This window comes from Engraulis encrasicolus, chromosome 15 (assembly GCF_034702125.1).
Source record: "Engraulis encrasicolus isolate BLACKSEA-1 chromosome 15, IST_EnEncr_1.0, whole genome shotgun sequence".
NCBI classification, from domain to species: Eukaryota; Metazoa; Chordata; class Actinopteri; order Clupeiformes; family Engraulidae; genus Engraulis; species Engraulis encrasicolus.
Genome location: NC_085871.1, coordinates 2,462,266 through 2,484,538, shown reverse-complemented (window position 1 = coordinate 2,484,538; position 22,273 = coordinate 2,462,266). Strand labels below are relative to the sequence as shown.

Below are 22,273 nucleotides of genomic sequence, written 5' to 3'. Positions count from 1 at the left end.
TAGATTCAACAAGTACGAGACTGCATAAATCTGAAAAGAATGCTGACTTATTAAGGAAGGCATGCCAAGAATTTGGACTGTAGACATATGGAGAGCACTCCACCCAAGTAAAAAAGAATACACTTGCTACTCAGGAAGACATTCTGTGTATAATAGGTTAGATTATTTTTTCATGTATAGAAACAATTTCACACTAGTTAATTCATGTCGAATTAGCTCTATAAATATTTCTGATCACGCTGCCATCTCTCTGTCTCTAAAACTTAATTGTAAAAAAGGTAAATCCCTGTGGACATTTAACAATTCTCTTTTAGAGGAAATAACCTTCGTAGAAAAAATAAAAAAGGAACTAAGATTATATATAGAAATAAATGACACGCCAGATATAGATCCCATCACACTATGGGAAGCAGTAAAGGCTGTATTAAGAGGTATAATAATATCCTACTCCTCTGCAAGGAAAAAGATCTAAAGAAACATTAGAAAAACAGCTACTTTATGAAATAAAATGTTTAGAACAACAGCATAGTGCAACAAACAATAAAAGGTTAAGATTGAGTTAGAAGAAAAAACGAAAAAAAATAGATAAATTACGCATGGTGGAAATTGAGAAACTAATGACATTTTACACAACAGGAGCGGTATGATGGTGGACCAAAGGCGTTAAAGATTACTGGCGTATAAATTAAAGAAACAGCAAGAGAAGACACACATAACACAACTAAATACCTGTCAAAATAAAGTTATAATGGACAAAGATGAGATTGCAGAAGAATTTGCTAAATATTATGAAGATCTTCTATAGAACAGAATTAAAAGATGATAAAGAACTAATTCAGAATTATCTTAAAAAACTTGAAATACCAAAAGCAACACAAGACAATAATATTGAATTAACAAAGCCTATTACACTTGAAGAAGTAAATGAGGAAATACAAGGTCTAAAACAAGGAAAAGCACCAGGAGATGATGGCTTTCCAAATGAATTTTATAAAGCATTTAAAGATCAGCTTGGTAGCTTATTGGTAAAAGCCTACAACCATGCACTGGGCACAGGTAGATGGGCTCCAACATGGACTTCATCCATTATTACTTTGATNCATAAAGAAGGAAAAGACCCAAAAAATTGTTCATCCTACAGACCAATATCTCTATTAAATACTGATCATAAAATAATAACATCAATCCTTGCCAAAAGTGCTAAAATACATTATTCCTAATTTGATAAATACCGATCAATGTGGCTTCATCTCAGGACGTCTCCTGGGTGATAATATACGACGAACATTAAACATAATTGATTACTCAAAAAAGAATGACGAAAATCTAATTTTATTGACTTTGGATGCAGAAAAAGCGTTTGATTTAGTTTCATGGCCTTTCATGTTTGAAGTAATGTTAAGTTTTGGTTTTGATGAAAAATTCTGTACATGGATTAAAGCAATATATGCAAACCCGGTATCAGTTGTAAAGACAAACGGTACACTATCAAGACGGTTTTTATTCAAAGGGGAAAAGACAAGGGACCCCCTCTCTCCACTTCTTTTTACCTTTTACATTGAAATTCTTGCAATAGCTATTAGACAAAATAAAAATATTAAAGGAATTACAATAGGACAGGAAAACACACAAGCTAGCACTATTTGCCTGATGATATAATACTTTACTTGACAGCCCCAAAACAATCATTGCATCAACTGATGGGAGAAATAGAAAATTATAGTACAATTTCAGGATATAAAATTAATAAAAGTAAATGTGAAGCCTTAACAATTGGCAGGGAAATGGACCACGATCTAAAGCAACATTATAATATTAGATGGGACTCACAGATAATAAAGTACTTAGGGATCTATATTAGCCCGGACTTGAGTGACTTGTATAACAACAATTATAATACTTTAGAATTAAAGATTAATCAGGATCTCAATAGGTGGAAATTAATCCCTGATGGAATTTATAGTAGGGTAGAGACAATTAAAATGATGGTACTCCCACAGATTCTCTTTTTGTTTCAAGCACTTCCAGTCTCACTACCTCCAACTTTTTTCAGAACTTGGAATAAAAAAATTTGCAGACTTTATTTGTGAATGGCAAAAAACATAGAATCAAATATGAGACATTAACTCAACCAAAGGAAGAGGGAGGTTTAGGGGCCCACAAATACAAAAAACTATTTCGCAGCACAAATTTTAACAATAATGAATTGGATGGGAGAGGAATCACAAATAAAATGGATCAATATTGAAAGAGAATTGTCGAATGGACTACTTGGCTCTTTACCTTTCCTTAAAAAAGTGACACAAAAGCAACATCTACCAAAACATTCTGCATTGGAAATACATTAAAGATCTGGGCGACAGTTATGTTCTCATTTAAAAATCAATACTGAAAGCGTACGGCTAAGACAAATGAGATACGACCCAGATTTTAGAACACAAAAAGATGACAACATTTTGGACACTTGGGCAAGTACAGGACTGACCATATTTGCACAAGTTTTTGAAAAAAATATAGTAGTTTCATTTCAAACCCTTGCAGAGAGATACAGTCTACCACAAAAACATTTCTTCAAGTATTTACAGGTCAGGAGCTATATACAACAAAAGGCGGAAAAGGCAACTAATGAAGTTTAAATTTTTTTGTTAGAAAATAGAAACAAAAGTAGAAGGGGAGGTGCTCTAGCAAAGGCCTATAAACTAATACAAAGGATGACAAAAACAAAGTGCAAGGCAAAAGAAAAATGGGAGAATGAATTACTAATTACTATTACAGATAGTGCCTGGAGTGAATTATGGAAAGAGACTTTCAAAACAACCCAGTCCAAATGCTGGAAAGAGTTTGGCTGGAAGGTCAATCAAAGATTTTTTATGGTACCTAAACAATGTGCCCATATCTCAGGAGCTGACAAAAAATGTTGGCGAGGATGTGGAGAAGAAGGGTCACATACACACATATTCTATATATGTTCTATAATAAAAACCATTTTGGGAGGAGGTAAAGCGAGCTGTCACATACATTTTTGATCTTAAACAACCTCTAACACCAGTAAATGTATTGGGAATTGACCTACCGAACAGCATAAAAAGAACGCACCGTAATTTTTTTCATATTCTAAGACTCACTGCACTAAAGCAAATTACAAAACTATGGAAACAAAGCAAACAACCAGATGTCCAGCTATGGTATAATACAATAGAAAATGTTTTGGAAATGGAAAAAAATATATTATTTTCTAGAAAGTGCTCACACAAATGGGAAGAAATGTACCCAGAAAATCTTTGCAATAATATGTGTCTTTACTTTGAAAATAGAACAACAACATAAGCTTCCAAAGCTTTCACAGCTTGTGCATGCCCTCACACACCCACCCTCTACACCAGCACATACATACATACAATACAACACATACTTCACACACACATACACCTACAGGTGAGCTACAGAATGTCTCTTTCTCTCTTTCTCTCTCTCTCTCTCTCTCTCTCTCTCTCTCTCTCTCTTTTTCTCTCTATCATTGTCTCGTAAGGTTTCAGTTGAAGTGCTTTTTTTAAATTATTTTTTATTTTTTATTCTCTGTCTTTGTTGGTTTGTTTGTTTTTGTCTATATGTTTGTCTGCGTCAACTGTCTATTGTCATTTACGTATTTGGGAAAAAAAAAAAAAAAGTTTATCTGGTAGTAGGCTGAAAAGTCATTGAATAATATTAAGAAAAAAATTAAGAAGAAACAAGAAGAGAGAAGGGGAAAAAAGGATGGTGATGGTGATGATGTTGATGATGATGATGATGATGAATGTGTTATATTGGAATGAACTGTAAGCCTTGTGAACAATCCTACCAATAAACAAAGTAACAAAAAAAAAAAAGTTTGAAGATGATACCACTGTTATCGGTTTAATCACAAACAATGATGAAACAGCCTACAGAAAAGAAATAAACAACCTCATGGAGTGGTGTAGAGGAAACAACTTGTCTCTGAATGTGTCCAAGACAAAATAATTAATAGTTCACTTCAGGAGGAAAGAACACCAGTTTGAAACCATTAACATCAACGGTGAGAGACTTTAAATTCCTTGGCGTTACCATCTCAGAAGACCTCACCTGGGAAAGTCACACACAGCGCATTGTAAAAAAAGCCAGCAACGTCTGTACCACCTCAGACGATTGAGAAAGTTTGGGATGAGACCCAAGATCCTGAGGTTGTTTTACAGAGGCACCATTGAGAGCATTCTGATAGGACCATTATTGCATGGTATGGGAACTGCTCTCAAGCCAACAGGAGAGCTCTTCAGAGGGTTGTGTGTACAGCTCAGAACATATGCGACTGTGACTTACCCTCCATACTGAAGCTATTCGAGGGAAGGAGCATCAGGAAGACAAAAAAAATCTTGGCTGATCCTAGTCACCCCAACTATGAACTGTTTTCTATATTACCATCTGGGAAACGGTACAGAAGCCTGAAATCTCACACTACCAGACTCCAAAGTAGTTTCTTCCACCAAGCAGTTAGATTACTGAATTCATGCTGAAGACAACAAGGCACTTTCTTTGCACTATTTTCCACCCCACCCCCTCTTTTTTATTTTTATTTTTTAAATCTTTTTGAGGACACAAAAAACACAACAATCTTTACTCTTTATAGGCTTCAAACCTATAATAAGACGTGTAACCGAGTGGTGTTACTAGATTTCAAACTGGTTATACTCCGATGGAAAAGTGACTACGCCAGTCTCGTTTAAGGTGAGACAGCCCTGTGATTTATCACACACAATATTCCCCGACAGGTTAAGAATGAGCTTGAGGACACAGTTGTTGCAAAACATATATTTCTTTTATTATTGTTCTCTGATACTTCAGTGTAAAACTTGTGTTACTTAGGACAGACAGGTATGGATACAAATCACAGTTCCGTTAGCATATGCCCTACAGGTCATAATCACTGATCAAGTTGAGAAGCCATAAAGTGCAAGCCAAATTCGGCTGAGGGACAATGGTACTGGGTGGCAGATGAGCTAGTTCTATACTTTTGGAGAAGCACACTCTACATTGTGAAAAGCAAGGTTTGACACAGCAAACAAAATAAGAAAAATATGAAAACCCAACCAAAAATAAATAAATAAATAAATAATCAATAAGGAAGACCACTGCACACCATAGTTAGTAGGTTGTTCACAACGTAGATGTGTTTCAATTAGGCTTACGCTACACAATGAATCACTATGCCGTCCCAGAGAATTGAGCCACGCCAGGTGGGCCTACAACTACAGATCACACTATCCCACGATAGGCCAATGCTTCAGTCACTCACTACAGACGTAATAAACTAATCTTGAATCTTGAATCTTGAAACAGAAGCCGTTTAATGTGTTTAAAGACGGTTTTTCATCTTAGATTCTCCTTGTCTATCCAAGCCACGTACTGTATGATTCGACAGGGTTCAACGCAAAATAAAAGTGGAAGTGTGCTTTGGACACAAGTCTGTTGCAACCACAATAGCAACTTTTGTGTACCGGTATATGGTCTTCTAAGTGTCGCAATGACCCCACGCCCTCATAATTGTCAAAATCTAGAACATTTGACTATGTTAAACCCCAAGTCTTTCTGTCTTCTTTTTGTGGAGTCCCCGCAATTAAATTTCTGGTCACTAGGGGCGTCTAGATATATACCGTAGGCCAGCAATGGTGAAGAATCTTTTAAAAAGTCCTGGTTCCGATTCGTGATCCGGATCACCACCAGAATTGAATCACTTATTTCTTGGGTCATTACTAACAACTCCACAAAGTTTCATCCAAATCAGTTGATTAGTTTTTTAGTTATCCTGCTGACAGAATCTTTTAAAAAGTCCTGGTTCCGGTTCGTGATCCGGATCACCACCAGAATTGAATCACTTGTTCCTTGGGTCATTATCAACAACTCCAGTTTTGTCCAAATCGGTTGATTAGGTTTTGAGTTATGCTGCTGACAAACCAACAAACAGACAGACAAACAAACAAACAGACAGACAGACAAACAGACAAACAGACAAACCAACATGACCGAAAACATTATCTCCTTGGCGGAGGTAATGACAGAAAATAATGAATAATAATGTGATAAATAATATTTGTTTAACTGATTTCAGTGATTTACTAATTTAGTGGTAGTACTTTTACTGTTCTTTGCTTGGTATTTGCCAGCAAAGCAAATAAAGCTATATGCAGAGACACTATGACAGTCAGTCCGTCAGAAACCAATTTGTTATTTGAAGGGTCTGTATGTGGGTGGGAGACGTGACGCCTTGTTTTTTCGTAACATTGGTTAAAAACCTACAAAACTGTTATTTTTTTCTCTTAAAAACAAATGAAGCCCTGAGACGAAGAACCATACAAGTCTACATTTTCACATTTTGAACATAGGCCTATGTTTTTTTAATTTGCAGTTTGAACATTACTTTTTTTTATTTAGATTTTTCTTGAAGTCAGAAAACAAAAGCTTCTTAATTATAATAATATAAGATTTTTTTAATGTCAATGTTAAAAATCAAATGTTACCAGGTATTTACAATTCTGGACATTTACAAAAAAAAATTGGACTTGTATGGTTCTTCGTCTCAGGGCTTCATATGTCAATAAAGAAGATGTGGTACATTATGTTTCATATTAGTCTTGATGATGAGAAGAAACATTTTTGTTAAGATTTATGTGAAGGTTTATATGTCATCAAATATCCTGTGGTGTGACTGTAACATTAATGAAACCTGGAATATAATATATATATATAAATTAACCAACAACATTTTGAATAATGTATGAAGCATTTGACATGATTGCATAAATATTAACTTTATATTAAGATATGTGAATGTGAAAAAAACTCAAGACAGTAATATTAACTACAAGTTCGATTTCGTACCACAAATTGCGTCCTGTGGGGTGACATGTACAGATGTGTACAGTATGTCAATGTTTGTGAACGGGCAGCTGCAAGGCCAACTACAAGGGTCTTAAAGACTGGCTCCTAACCAGTCAGTACCTCAGTTATTGGAGAGTGCTGTGGAAGCTTAAGGTGACTATTAACCTCGTAATATGAAGTCATATTGCAATGTTTCTGTGACGCAATGCTTAGGTTAATTTTATGGTGTCCTGTGGTGTGACTGTTCTTATAGAAGGAAAAAAAGTTTTTTATAAATGAAAACACATATTAAGATTAAACACAATATCATTATCAAGTTAGCATGAGCTCAGATGTCAGTCATGTATAAAAAAGTATTAAAATGGCCATAATGCAGTGAATTTCCTGTGGTGCGACTTCATTTTCCTGCGGTGTGACATGCCTATGCAATGTGTTGATGCAGGACACATTTTCCCAAAAAAGGCAAAAATGAGGCAAAATTCCACGGACCACTAAGTGCATTATTTTTTTCTATTTATTTCCAATTTTTTCCATCAATTTTTTCAGGAATTGGAAAAACTTTTTTTTTTTTTTTTGGCGTTACGTCCTTAACCCTCTAGCTACCATAACGGCCGTGAACGTCCGGCTGGATCTGTACCAGAACGGCCGCGGCCGGCCGGAATATTTTCATATGAAAATACGGCTGAACGGCCGTCATCATGCAGTTTTTCCAGCTTTCAAACACTTTAGCTCAATATTACAGACCCTCCTCGATATATTTTCAGTATAAAAACTATATGTTTCTATTATATTATTTTTCAGTATTTAGATTTTATTACGAGATGCGCCGCTTTGTGCGATTTGGCAATCTGCCGTCAATTCAAATAACGGCCGTCCGAGATTGGATGGCTACAAACACAACCATTCTGTTTCTACAACCAATATAGACTAAATATGAAAACTTCCAACCCTCTTCGATCTATTTTCATGGTCAACAGCACATGTTTATGACTATTTAGGCTATTTTTAGATCATGTTGTTTTATTAGGCTTATGAGATGGTTTTCAACTGTGATGAGTTCTGCCATGGTCCTAAATAGCAAACACAACTGTCCAGCCGATGTCTACACGCTACATATTAAAAATGTAAACTGTCTTCGATGTGTTTTCAGAGTCAAACCATATGTTGGTATCCAACTATCTTAGTTTCCTGGAACAACGGACAGCGACAGCTCTGCGTAACAGCGCATCTGGAAGCGCAGCATGATAGGCTAGGCCTACTCATTTTGCGTGTCAGCTTTGGCAAAGCAGTCAAGGACTGTTACTACTCCACGTGTCCTTCATAAAAATGTGCGTGAAGACGTTGAGTTGAATGCTAACTTCCAATAATAGCTTACCAACGTGGTGTTTGTAGCACTTCAACTCCGTATTACTCGGTGATGCCTGGCGCGCCTTACCTGTGCCAAATTGGGAGGGGAAACTTCCTTACAGCTCCATTCATGTCCTGTCTGATATCGCAGACACTTCTACGGTTATCCTTACACGTCTTTGGCATGGTTTAGTTGAAACATTATTAGCTAGTGTAGTCCATTACAGTTATACCGCTTGAAACCGCTTGAAAACAGGACTTTTGGGTGAACGACATTTGTTGTCGTCACATGATCATTGTTCAACTTTGACCCTGGATGGATGGATGGATAGACGAAGGATAGATAGATAGATGTATAGAGAGATCGATAGATAGATAGATAGGCCTAAATATATAGATATATAGATAGATAGGCCTAGATAATATCGGATTTTATCACATTTTTATCATTTAATCCACATCAAAGGCACTCTATGGGAATACTGAACAATTAATTATCCATAAATGATATACCATTTGAAAGTGTGTTTTCTCTACTTTAATATGAAAGTAACTTGTAATTGACACTTTTCATTTCTTTTCAAGTTATTTGACATTATTTAAAATATGACCAAAATGTCAATTTTTCCTTAGAATTCCTGGTAGAATTCTGACCTATTCAAAAAAAATCCTGGTAGCTAGAGGGTTAAACGTCAACCACCCATGTGCCACAAGTCTCTGGACCTTGTTTACATTGATAACGATGCAGACCAAGCACATGAGTCTTCTGTCCATTCAAAATGCTTCAATGTAGAATTAATTGAAGGTGCTTCAGAGAAACACAAACAAGAATAGTCTTAATTGCGCACTTTTTAATTCCGAAAACATAAATTGAAAACATAATTGATTACCAAATACATTTTCAATCTGTATGATGGGCAAATACCAATATGTAGGGTTCCATACGCAAATTATGATTATGGGTGAACTTTGACAACTGAATTTGTCGTATTATTTGTTTATATAGTACAATTAATATATATAATTAAATAATTAATAGTAAATAATTATTAATAATTAATAATATAATAATTTCTTCAGTTCCCAAGGGTGCACCCTCTGCTAGATAAAAAAAAATATTTCTTTCGGCAATCAGCAGATCATTATTTTAGTGATTGACCTGTTGCACTGACACCCATCATAATGAAGTGCTTTGAACAGCTAGTCATGTCACACATAAAAGCTACCCTACCCCCCACCCTGGCCTGGACCCCTTCCAGTTCGTATATTGAGCAAAACGATCCACGGAGGATGCAACCTGCTCTGCCCTCCATCCCGCACTCACCCACTTGGAAAAAAAGGACTTATATGTGAGAATGCTGTTCATTGACTTCAGTTCAGCATTCAATGCCATAATACCATAACAACACATCAACAAATTGGACAAACTAGGAGTCAGCACCTCCCTCTGCTACTGGCTGCTGGACTTCCTGTTGCAGAGACCACAAGCAGAATGTGTCGGGAACAACACCTCAAGCACTCTGACCCTGAGTACGGGTGCCCCGCAAAGTTGTGTGCTCAACCCCCTGCTGTTCACGCTGCTGACACATGACTGCACAACGACCCACAGCACTAACCCTAAACTAACCATCTGGTAAAGTTTGCGGACTATACAACACTGGTGGGCCTCATCACTAAGGGCGAAGAGACTCACTACAGAGAAGAAGTAGACCTACTGGCCAGATGGTGCAAGGACAACAACCTCCTGCTGAATGTCAACAACACCAAGGCGATTGTTGTCAACTTTCAGAGGAGCCAAAAACAACTGCCACCACTGACCATCGACGGTGATGCTGTGGAGAGAGTCAGCAGCACAAAATTCCTTAGAGGGCACATCAGCGACGATCCATCCTGGACCACCCTCAACACATCATCACTGGCGAAGAAAGCCCAATAGCGCCTCAACTTCTTCCATAAACTGAGGAAGGCAAGTGCTACACCCTCCATCATAACAACATTCTACAGAGGAACCATCGAGAGCATCCTGACCGTAGGGAGGAAGCTGCACGGAGCAAAACAGAAAGACGCTCCACCGGATTGTGAACATAAGCACTGATGATCACCAAGGACACAAGCCACCCTGCACACCAACTATTCAGTCTCCTGCCCTCTGGAAAGAGGTACAGGTGCCTTCACTCCCGTACCACCAGGCTGGCAAAGAGCTTCATACACCAAGCAATCAGGATGCTGAACGATAAACCACTGATAGCGCCCGACCCCCCCAACACTGTATTGTGATTGCACATTCTACTTGCACTAACTCAAAATACACACACACACACACACACACACACACACACACACACACACACACACACACACACACACACACACACACACACACACACACAAACACACACACAAACACACACACACGCACACGCACACGCACACGCACACTTTGCTGCTGCTTCATGCCTGTTACTTGAATGACAGTACTGGAAAAACTACTTACCAACCCAAAGGTAAACATACACTCAACACACTTATAGCTCTGATTCAAACTGGGTTATTTATCTCTATGCACCAATACTACTACCACTTTAGAATATCATACTAGGACAATGGAAGTACTGCACACTACAAATTGCTTACTTTATATTTATTATTATTTCACAATGCGACCATCACTATGAATCACCACAATAGGACATGACTGAAAATGCACAACAATACCTCTTTTTAATATATGTTCCATGTATGTCTTCTGTTGCCCAGTCTTGCCATATGTCTGTATGTGTATTGTATAGGTACTCTAGGTGTAATGCATGTGTACTGTCTATGTCTAATTGTCTTTGTCCACACCTAAGTCTATGTCTATGTCTGCATGGGTGTTACGGGGCTACATTATTTTCTGCTACTTTCTGTTATTTTCTGTTGTCTTTCTGTGGTCGTGTAGGTGGCGTTTTCTGTGAGAACCTATTTAAGGAGGGCCAAACCAGCGTTAGGGCTCTCTCTCTCTCCTCCTGCGTCTCCTCCCTTCGAGGACAGACACTTGTGTGCGCACTGGCACCCTGAGCGTGCATTGCGTTTACTGGCTGTTCCACGTAGCAACCTTCCTTGCCTAACTTTAGCACGGTAGCTCTTTTAACTTAAGACAAGTTAAAAGAGGGAATATGTCGCTAAGCTAGTGAAAGTCAATGGATCCGTGTAGCATGCTACAATGCTACACGGATCCATTGACTTTCACTAGCTTAGCGACATATTCCCTCTTTTAACTTGTCTTAAAGCAAGACAACGCTTAACATGAAAAATAAGACACTTGACCACCTTTATAAACCCCAGCCAACGATTTTAACGGTATTAAACCCCAAAAAAGTGGCATACCCCTTTAAGGCTACTCAGTTTACAATATTCCAAATGCTATCATCCATGAAGAGGGAACAATAATTAGGCTATGAATACTACAGTATTGCTCTACAAATACACACATTCTTGTTTTTTCATACAGCACTGCACCAACATTTGTTTGTTCTGTTAATTTGCTTCGTCTTGAAACATAATGTCTTACATGATTAATAGAGCAGCAACCTAAAGATAACTTTTCAGACGGCTTGTTTCCAGATCTAAGCAAAGTGCTTAGATAATAAAAAATAAGCATGTGGATAATTATGAAATTGTCGGTTAGGATGGAACACTATTTGAAAGTGAACTGAGATTGACCCAAACCTAACTGTATTGTAAATTTCATACCAGCCCCAGCGATTTACGACATTATTATGTCATTATAAAAGTACTTCCCCCACATACACTGCACGGCACATAATACTTCATATTCTTCCAATTGAACAGCTGTAGTGGTTGATCTGTCAAATGTTACATTCAACATATTACACACCCAACTGGAGGTGAAAACACATAGATCAAACCTTAACATAGTACTTCTTCTTGCGTAGCATATCTTCGCGGTAATAATGTGTGTACAATCACACACATATCTCCTTCTCTCTCTCTCTGTATGGGAGAGACTGTGTGTTTCCAAGACACTGAGCTTCTTGGGAGAAAAAAAACAACACTGACTCTGTTGTACTTCTTTTGAGTGGGTTCAACTTAGAGACACGGGGTCACAGACCATCCCACAACATAGTGGGGGCTCACATTTACCATTGTGCTGGCACAGTCAGGCCCGTCGGCAGGGGGTGGGGTACAAACGGGTATGTTGTCCTGGGCCCAGGTAGATGGGGGGGCAGAATTGGGTCCCCATTACTTTGTATGATTTGGGTAGGGGGGCCTTTCATATTACTTTGTCCTGGACCCAGCAAAAGCTGTTAGCGGCCCTGGGCACAGTACACAAAAAAAAACACTCCATTCCAAACATTCCACAGCTCTAAACTGTTCCTGCATCAAGGGGGGTATCCTTCATTTACTCTCATTTTTCATAAATTAAATATAATATAATGCAACCTTATTTTTTTGTTAAAATGTAAAAACTTGCATACATACACATCTCATTCAGCATAAGACCAACAGCAACTGTGTATAACTGGTTATCACAGAAGTGAGTACACCCTCACACTTCTGCAGATTTGTACATATTTTCATGGAACAACATTAAAGAAATTTCACTTTGACATATTGAAAACTTATATAACCGTTTTGATTTATCGTTCTCTCAAAAATAATTCAAAATACAGCCATTAATGAAATTCATCTCCCCAATATCGACGGCATTAATGCAGCTCCAAGCCATGTCAGTCTCACTGCCATGCTTGACTGTAAATATGGGACAATTTTCTTTGTACTACTCACTTGGTTACCACCGCACATGCTTGATGCCATCTAAAACAAATTTGCTTATTGCCACATCATCAGACAACACCACATGGTTCCAGAGCCAAGCAGGGTAAGTGGCTTTTCATGACGCGCATCACATTAGGACTTAGGATCTTAAATGTTGCGTTGAATTAATGTGACAGCTCGTAGAACGATCCATTGTCGGAAGCTGTCTGTTATAACTGTATTGTTGCTAGCTGTCATAGCTAACTCAGAACAAACAAAATCCGTTTTATTTCCGACATTCGGGAAAAGTCATGGGTAAGCGGTTAGGGCGTCAGACTTAAAGGTTGCCGGTTCGACTCCCCACCCGCCAGGTTGGTGGGGGGAGTAATTAACCAGTCCCCAATCCTTCTCCATGACTGAGGTACCCTGAGCATGGTACTGTCCTGCCACACCGCTCCCTTGGGGCACCATTGGGGGCTGCCCCTTTGCTGCATAGGGGTGAGGCATAAATGCAATTCCGTTGTCTGCAGTTGGACTTGTGTGCTGTGGAGCTGGAGTTTCCCAGGTGGGCTTTCACTTCACTTTACGTGCCAGCAAGGGCATCCACATTGTACAAACTATTAGGGGTGTGTTTGACCGGACTAGCATGATTGACAATAGTGCAATAACCTCCTCCAGCCATCGTCACACTTGTGGGGTGGGGTGGGGTTTTCAGGGGTCCTAGTACCTCACTTTTAGAACTACTAGTTTAGACAGCTGTGACCTAAGATCAGGGGTGTCAAACATAAGGCCCGTGGGCCGGAGGCAGCCTGCCATGCGTCCCACTTGAGAGCAACTGAACTGCATTTTGGAGCTTTTCGTCCCTTATTTACCTTATGTCAGTTGGAACAAGAGACAAATATGCACTTAGTGTGAGGGTCTAGGTTAGTGTGTTTGTTGGGGTGAAGGCAGAAATATATCTCGCTTTGACTAAAAGCGCCTGCCAAATGTAATATAATGTAGTCTCAAGTGCATGCAAGTTGTGATGGTTCCAGTTCCAGTTACCTGTAGCTGCTTCAGGAGATGGTGAGGTGGAGACTGTTGCTGCTCTTTGTACGCAGCATCTTGAAGGACGTTAGCTGTCGTCTCTGCCTCTGTGAGCCAGTTGAAGAAGTGCTCCAGATCCAGATAGAACTGCTGAAGAAACCTCAGTGCTGCCTCTAAAGCAGCCTCCCTGTCGCCGAGACTGAACAGACAATACATCATACACACACACATTGACACAGGGAAAATATAAAATATACACATCATTTAAATCAAGAGTTTTAAAATAGTGTAAACAAGGTAAGGTAGCCCTGCACAAAATCATGCACTCTGCAGTAAACAATCACCAGGACCATCCTTCCAGGACTGCAAGACATGTATTCAAGAAGAGGAAAGGCATGGGCAAAAACAATGACAGACACGTTCCATCCCAAGTTGGTTGGGATTCCCAACCATTCCATGTTTCAAAGGCTGCCCTCAGGGAAGCAACTGTGTTATACAGCAATGGTCACCAACCTTTTTATGCCCGAGATCCCTAACCTCTGCCTAGATGGCAAGCAAGATCTACCTCTTGAAGCGTTGCCAAAAATAAAAATCCAGTCAAGACTATTTCACGCTGAGGCTTTCAATTTAGCCTTATTTTAGTTTAATACGATTATTATCAATATCTATAGGTACTAATAACTGGTAATTGTATTGCTATGGGAGTCAATGTGAGGGCTATGATGACTGAACATAGTGTAGGCTACTGTATTGGCCCGAATATAAGACGACCCTGAATAAGATCCCCTTTCTTTGCTCACTTCTGCATGGTGACAGGCGCCAGTACTGGGCCGCCCTGCGTGTGACGCAACATTCCACCATACACTCGCAAAGCTTAGGTAGGCAACCAGTCCAGTAGGCCACAGATAGGCTACCTATCACGCATATTATCCAAAATGAGTTGTTGATGGCAATATCTACCCTGCATCTGCCTTGACAAATTGCAGTTCATTTTCTATCCAGAAGTCTTCCTTGGACAGACGAAACCGAACGCGACCAAGGTGATTGACAAGTTGCGCTGCAACTTCTTTCCCACCTGCGCTGTCCTTCAGCACCACCACGTTGATAGTAGACGTCCGATTAGCTTTCATTACGTGCCAAGGGAAAAATACTCTTTTCATTATTCTGTGTTGTTGCACTGGTGTGAGGGAGGCTTCCGGTTCTGGTGACTGACATGGCAGCTGCTTGTTAGCTGAGCTGCGACCTCCTGATCCTTTCCCCTCACCCTGGGCCGTTTTAGAGATTCAAGAAATGGACTAAAATAGTTTGCAAAGCTCTAATGAGTCACCATGGCAAAAGTCAGAGAGGAAAAATGGACATGACGAAGGATAAAGAAGCAAAATCTAGCTATGTTCAGCGAAAGTTGGATGAAGCGAGTTATGGAAGCCCAGATATCCTTGATGCTTTGCTGTCAGCTGTTCTTGTTTGTTGACCTGGTGCCCCATACTTCACTCTTCAATATACCCTGTAGATTTCCATGCCACGTTTTGGTGTTAACTCACCAGTTTAATTCTAACTCGCCAGAAATAGAACCCCATTCATTTTCGAAGGGGTTTCATTTCTGGTGATTTAGAATTAAACTGGTGAGTTAACACCAAAACATGGTATGGAAATCTACAGTGTATATTAAAGAGTGAAGTGTGGGGCACCAGGTCAACAAACAAGAACAGCTGACGGCAAAGCATTAAGGATATCTGGGCTTCCATAACTCCCATGCACTGTGTTTGCCATTGACTTCAATGTTAAACGCATCATGGCCATTATGAAGACAGAGAATGTCCTAACCAAGTATTGACCATTGCATGTTATGTAGAAAGTACCAAATTTCAACTGATTTAATGTGACCCGAATTTTGATGAAGAAAAATGTGATTTTATAACAATATTCTAATAATGCGAATTCCCCAATTCATGGGTTTTTTGAGCTGGAAGGCCAACGTATATAAAAAGAAAAAAAATAATGATTGGAATAGTTAAAAAACTGGGCCATGAATCTACAATCCATGACAGTTTAACATTATTGATGGAATTATGGAAATAAATCAACTTTTTCATGCTATTCTAATAAAAAAGGCCTGGAGCTGTATATATAAAAACTATGCTTTGGAAGCATAATTAAGTTCTGTAATGGCCGCTGGGAAGAAACTGTTTTTTAGTCTGTTTGTCCTGGTTTTCATGGATCTGCATCTCTTGCCAGGTGGTAGCAGTTCAAACAGATTGTGAACTGGGTGTGAATTGTCTCCAAGAATGCACTTGGCCTTTTTTAGGCTGCAGGTGCTGTAACGGCCCTCTAGAGATGGAAGAGGGCAGCCAATTATGTTCTCTGCTGCCTTTATGACCCCCTGGAGCTCTTTTAGGCCAGTCAATCTAGCTCTAAAAAGGCCCAAACCCGGGATAAATTGCAATAGTAATCGTTCCTACTTTTAAGTGATCCTTAAACCCCCTTGTATAACATTCTAAAAATCTACAGCTTTATATGTAGTGGAACATACTTTTTTCAAGGTCAAAGTTGACAGATTTCACATTCATTTCTCCATTAGGAGACAGTGGATACAAGGTGAATGTGGTAAAATTTTAAACTATGACATATTCATTTGAAACTTCCACATGAGAAAATGAGGTAATATGTACTGAAATATGTGATAAAATATGTGGTAGCAGACCGAGCATAAAACAAATTGCAATAGTAATGGTTCATACCTTATATTGATCCTTAAAGCCCTCTGCATCACATATTAAAAATCTACTTTCATCAATTCAGTGGAACATACTTCTGACCTTCAAAAAAGTATGTTCCACTACATTGATGGAGGTAGATTTTTCATATGTGATGTAGGGTGGATAAAGTATCAATAAAAAGTGCTGATAGGTTCATCGAAGGATCCCAATTTTCTGTTCCTACAGTATATCAGGAAAGTGAATACACCCCTCACAGTTTTGCAGATTTTTGAGTATATCTTTTCATAGGAAAGCATTACAGAAATGTAACTTTGACACAATGATTAGTGACCTTTTAACAACATATTTAACCGCTTAAATTTCTTGTTCACTCAGAAAAAAACAAAATACAGCCATTAATGTTTGAACATGTACTCACAAAAGTGAGTACACCCCAGATTAAAATCCGGTAGAGAAGGGGCTATGTTGGCTCGAATCGTCTCGAAATTAAACGAAATGAAAAGGGATGACAAGGGAGGTCATCAGTGTGCGTTTCAACCTTTCTTTGCATTAAACTTTTACATTTTGAGTCTGCATCTGGTTTAAATAGATTGGTGTGAGGTTTGAATGCAATCCTATGGAGAATATCATGATCTGCTTCAGTAGTCACAGTGCATGTTGACATGCATGTTTCTTTTAGGTGTATTTCAGATTGCCAATGTTGACAGCATTCATGCATCCCCAAACCATGTCAGTCCCACTACCATGCTTGGCTATTGAGAGGATACACCTTTTTTGTAAAACTCACTTGTTTACCACCACACATGCTTGACACCATCTAAAGCAAATTTGTTTATCTTGGTCTCTTCAGATCACACAACATGGTTCCAGTGATCCATATCCTTGGTCTGTTCATCTCTCTTGAGACCAAGATAAACAAATTTGCTTTAGATGGTGTCAAGCATGTGTGGTGGTAAACAAGTGAGTTTTACAAAAAAAGGTGTATCCTCTCAATAGCCAAGCATGGTAGTGGGACTGACATGGTTTGGGGATGCATGAATGCTGTCAACATTGGCAATCTGAAATACACCTAAAAGAAACATGCATGTCAACATGCACTTTGTTTTTTCTGAGTGAACAAGAAATTTAAGCGGTTAAATATGTTGTTAAAAGGTCACTAATCATTGTGTCAAAGTTATATTTCTGTAATTCTTTCCTATGAAAGATATACTCAAAAATCTGCAAAACTGTGAGGGGTGTATTCACCTTCGTGATATACTGTATTCCCATTTTGACAGGTCCGGTACGGGGGGTTGGAGCCATCAAGGAGACTAACAAAGACACTATCCCAATGCTTAAGCTACTTATGCACATGTTCCCCAGGCTGTGGACCAATGACGTGTGAATCAGTATTTTTGCAATTGGTTTGATGTTTTGCCCGTTGTTGCATAATTTGTCACATATTTAAGTAGATGTGATCTTATTTGCATATTTAATCATCATATTTCAGACAACTTGCAATGGAGCCCTGAGGAAGGTCAGTAGACCGAAAGCTTGGCCTGTCATTAAAAAGGACACAAAGGGGATTTAAGTGTGCAGACATTTTTCTTTCAATTTCACACAGTTTTTGTTTATGTTTAGCACCTTTTAATCGAGAGTGCGGTGTGATCCGGTTAAACACAGACAACTTGCAATACAAAAAATCTTTATCTTTGCTTGAGTAAATTACTGTGAAAGTTTCAAATTGATATCTCATTGTTTAAAATTTTATCCTATTCCCCAAGTATGTCCTATATTGTCTCCCTGTGTGAAAATGAATGGAAAATCTCCAACTTTGACCTTGAAAAAAAGTATGTTCCACTAAATAAAAAGCTGTAGATTTTTAATATGCTATTTAGACATACCTAGGGATTAATACAAACTTGAATGATTACTATTGCAAGTCAAACGCTAGATTGACTGGCCTATTTCCTCTGTGCCACAGTGAAGCCTGGGAACCGCACACAAAGACAATATGTCAATATGCTCTCCACTGAGCAGCGGTAGAAGGACACAAGCAGCTTCTGACAGATGTTGTTTTTCCTAAGTATTCTTAGGAAATAAAGTCTTTGCTGTGCCTTATTCACTAGCCCAGTGGTGTTAACATCAGGGAGGACCTGACCTGGGGTGTCAACTCCCAGGAAACAGAAGTCTGACACCCTCTCCACACACACACACTCAATCACAAGTGGATGGATGGCAGTCCTCTTCCTCCTGAAATCCACCACCAGCTCCTTGGTCTTGGCTGTGTTCAGGAGCACGTTGTTTTCTCTGCACCACCCCACCAAGCGCTCTACTTCATCTCTGTAGGCAGACTCATCCCCATTTGAGATAAGTCCAACTACTGTGGTGTCATCAGCAAATTTCACTATGGTGTTATTAGTGTAGGCAGGGTAGCAGTCGTGGGTGTACAGTGAGTACAGCAGAGGACTTAACACACATCCCTACGGCGAGCCAGTGCTGAGTTTGAGGTCCATGGAGGTGTTATGACCTATGCGCACTCGCTGGGTGCGGCCTGTTAAAAAGTCCTTAATCCAAAGGCAGGTGGAGTGTGGTATGCCAATGCTTGTTAGTTTGTCTACCAGTCTGCTGGGGAGGATGGTATTAAAGGCAGAGCTGAAGTCCATGAAAAGCAGCCGAGCATTACTCTCCTGCTGCTCCAGATGGTACCATGCAGCATGGAGAGCTGTGGCTACTGCCAATCAGAAAGGCTACTGCAGTGTATTTCAATATTTTTGTAGCCTATCATCCAATTTCTTTCCTCCTGCCCCAAGATCGACTAGGAAAGCCTCCGATCGCGATCGACGGGTTGGTGACCCGGTGACCCAGTATACAATGCAGGACAGAGACATTGCGCTAGACTAGAGTTTCTTTCCTCAAGCCATACGCTTTTTAAATTCTTTGGATCTTTTGTCCGCCAGCACAAGAAAGCATGTGCCAAATACAAATCATGTAAAGACTCACCGCTTGTTTATGCTGGCAAGATTCACGTTGAGGTCCTCAGTCAGCTGTTTGACTTTTGAAGTGTCATCATTAGTGTAGAGAGTGATGAGCTTTTGAGCAAGACGATTGGTCTCGTCCACCTTTGGCTGCCACTGCTGTAAGGCCTTGATAAATAGCTAGACAAATCACAAAAAGGTATTTGAAGCCCTGATCTATATAGCAGTACACAATTTTACATGAAATCATACCATCAACACTTTTTTTGCACTCACACCTAAGATGTAGTCCCTCCTCTCCAACCACATAAAACGTGTTTATGAAAGCACCAGACAACCATTAAAAACAAAGTTGCAAACACCAAGAAAATAAAAACTATTCAATTAAATGTACTGTACATGTTTTTTTTATTTCTGGCAGACAAAAAAATATTGTCCGATTACTGTTTTTGACTCAATAGTTTTGAAAGCATGATACCAAGGGAATAATTACTTAACAAATACAAGACAAGATAGCTGTTGAATTTTTAATTTTTGTTACCTTGAGGTCGTTGTTTTGGATCTTAAGCAAATCCACAGTGTAACAGATTTCTTTCCAGTTCTTAATAGTTTCTTGTGCTTTCTTCAGATGAAGCTCCACTCCATTCTTGGCATTAAGCCACACGACAGAGTCTTCTGACATCTTTTGCAGCTCCTGGATTCTCTCAGTCAAACGGCGATGTGAGTCTTCCCATTGGATCTGCAACTTTTCAACTGTGTGGGGAGAATGTGGATGGATATATGTTAATAGGTACAACATATGACATACAAAACAAATAAAAACACATAGTCCTTCAATTTAGAACATACTAATCCAATGAAATAATGCTAAATAACCAGCAGAAGATGAAAGAAAACCCGCAACGTGGTGTTATAGGTGCATAGGTGTAGGTGACCTATACATCTGACGAAGATCGCCTGAGGTCGAAAAATTGTGTTGAATAAATCGGTGAGCAGTAACAGTGTGCAGATTTTCTTTCTTCTTTTACGCACGTTTGTTTGATCCAGCACCTGTTTTACTGGATGTGCGCACATCACCTACACTACTCCTAAATAACCAGCAAAAACACTAATGCCTTGTGTACACCAAGCACGACCTATGTGACACAGGTAGCGGAGGTGGTTGAAGAAGATTTGCCATGAATTCGCTTTATTCGCTCTGGACACGTCATTGACCTGTTTGATTTAGCTAATCACTAGTGCTGCAAGTTGATTAAAATGTTTGATTTAATTAATTACAGACTTTGTAATTAATTAATCTAATTAATATAATTTAATCTACTGTATTTTTATCAGTCCTTATGGGATACTTGGTATGAGAGAAAAGGGTGGGGAAAGGATGACAATAGGGTACTCCATGACTTTAAACAGACTAAAGGCCCACAATAGACAAACAAAAAATACCTCTGATATAAAATAACTATCAAATTTGAATACCATAAACCGCAAACCTAATATCCCAATAACCCTAGAGACAAAATAATACCACAGAAAAAAGGACACTATTGCACTTATATCACACACAGACTGAATGAGAAATGAGATAATGTGCTTCCTCGTGGGGAGAGTTAGTATGAATGATGGCAAAGTCACAAGAAAGTGTCTTTTGCGGGATTGTAGATAGATTTTAGATTGTTTATGCAATGCAGAGCGTGTGAATGGAGTGCTGAGCAAAGACTGTGTAATATTTGACAGCAAAGGCAAGTGACGCATGTTGACAGCGTGCAGAGTGACTTAAAAAAGGCATGAGCAGTTTTGTTTAGCCCCAGGTTGCTCCTATCGGGCAAGGCTCCCACCTGTTCCTGATGCATTTGTTTTGTGCCCAAAACAGCTTCAGTAGAAAGTAAGCCATGTTTAATTTTCTTCTTTTTGTTTTCAAAAGCCTATTGTGAACCTGTGACAATGAAATGTGTGTTGCACTGTCCGGTGCAACTTTGGTAATATTTCACCTGAATAGTAGACTATTCGAAACGAAGGCGTGACGAAATATGTCTCAAGTTGTGGTCCTGAAACGCAGATGTTATGACAAGATGACAGGGAACTGGACTGCACTTGTGAGAAGTTACCTGCTATTGAACTTAATTCTGCTGATCTGTTGTTTCTGAAAGGCCTATATTATTTACAATATCTTTATATTAGTTAGCCTGACTGGACATTGCCTCTTGTGGTAAGCACTCGAAGCCGCGAAGGAAACGGGAAGGAATGTATGCCTATGGAGTGGGACAGCTGATTAGTGTAAGCTTAGCCTATATTATGAAGATGAAGATGGTGTGTCTATTTCTCCGACGACACATGGACACATGGACACATGGATGGAGCTTCCGAAATGTTTTCGAGGAAATCAGCAACATGGTCGAAAGAGAGAGAGAGAGAGAGAGAGAGAGAGAGAACGAATTGCGCACATGTGTGCCTGGCGAGCGTGAGAGAGAGATGGCGTGTGTTAACTTCATGCATAGTTCTTCTACGGCTCCCCTTTTGGGAGAAGCGAGGAGCAGTTTTCACACATAATTGGGCACGTGTGGGTGAGCGACTGAGAGA

The 22,273-nt window shown here is 39.2% G+C and overlaps 1 protein-coding gene across 4 annotated transcripts in view; it reads right to left on the bottom strand.

Annotated features, from left to right (window-relative positions):
• Positions 1-22,273, bottom strand: part of dmd (dystrophin) — a 233,406-nt gene that overhangs the window by 92,661 nt on the left and 118,472 nt on the right. For all 4 annotated transcript variants that reach the window (XM_063216797.1, XM_063216798.1, XM_063216800.1 and 1 more), the window contains 3 exons: positions 20,238-20,449; positions 19,722-19,876; positions 14,041-14,221 (listed from right to left, as the gene is read on the bottom strand). In XM_063216797.1, the coding sequence (XP_063072867.1) occupies positions 14,041-14,221; positions 19,722-19,876; positions 20,238-20,449 (548 nt within the window). The remainder of the gene's footprint in view (positions 1-14,040; positions 14,222-19,721; positions 19,877-20,237; positions 20,450-22,273) is intronic.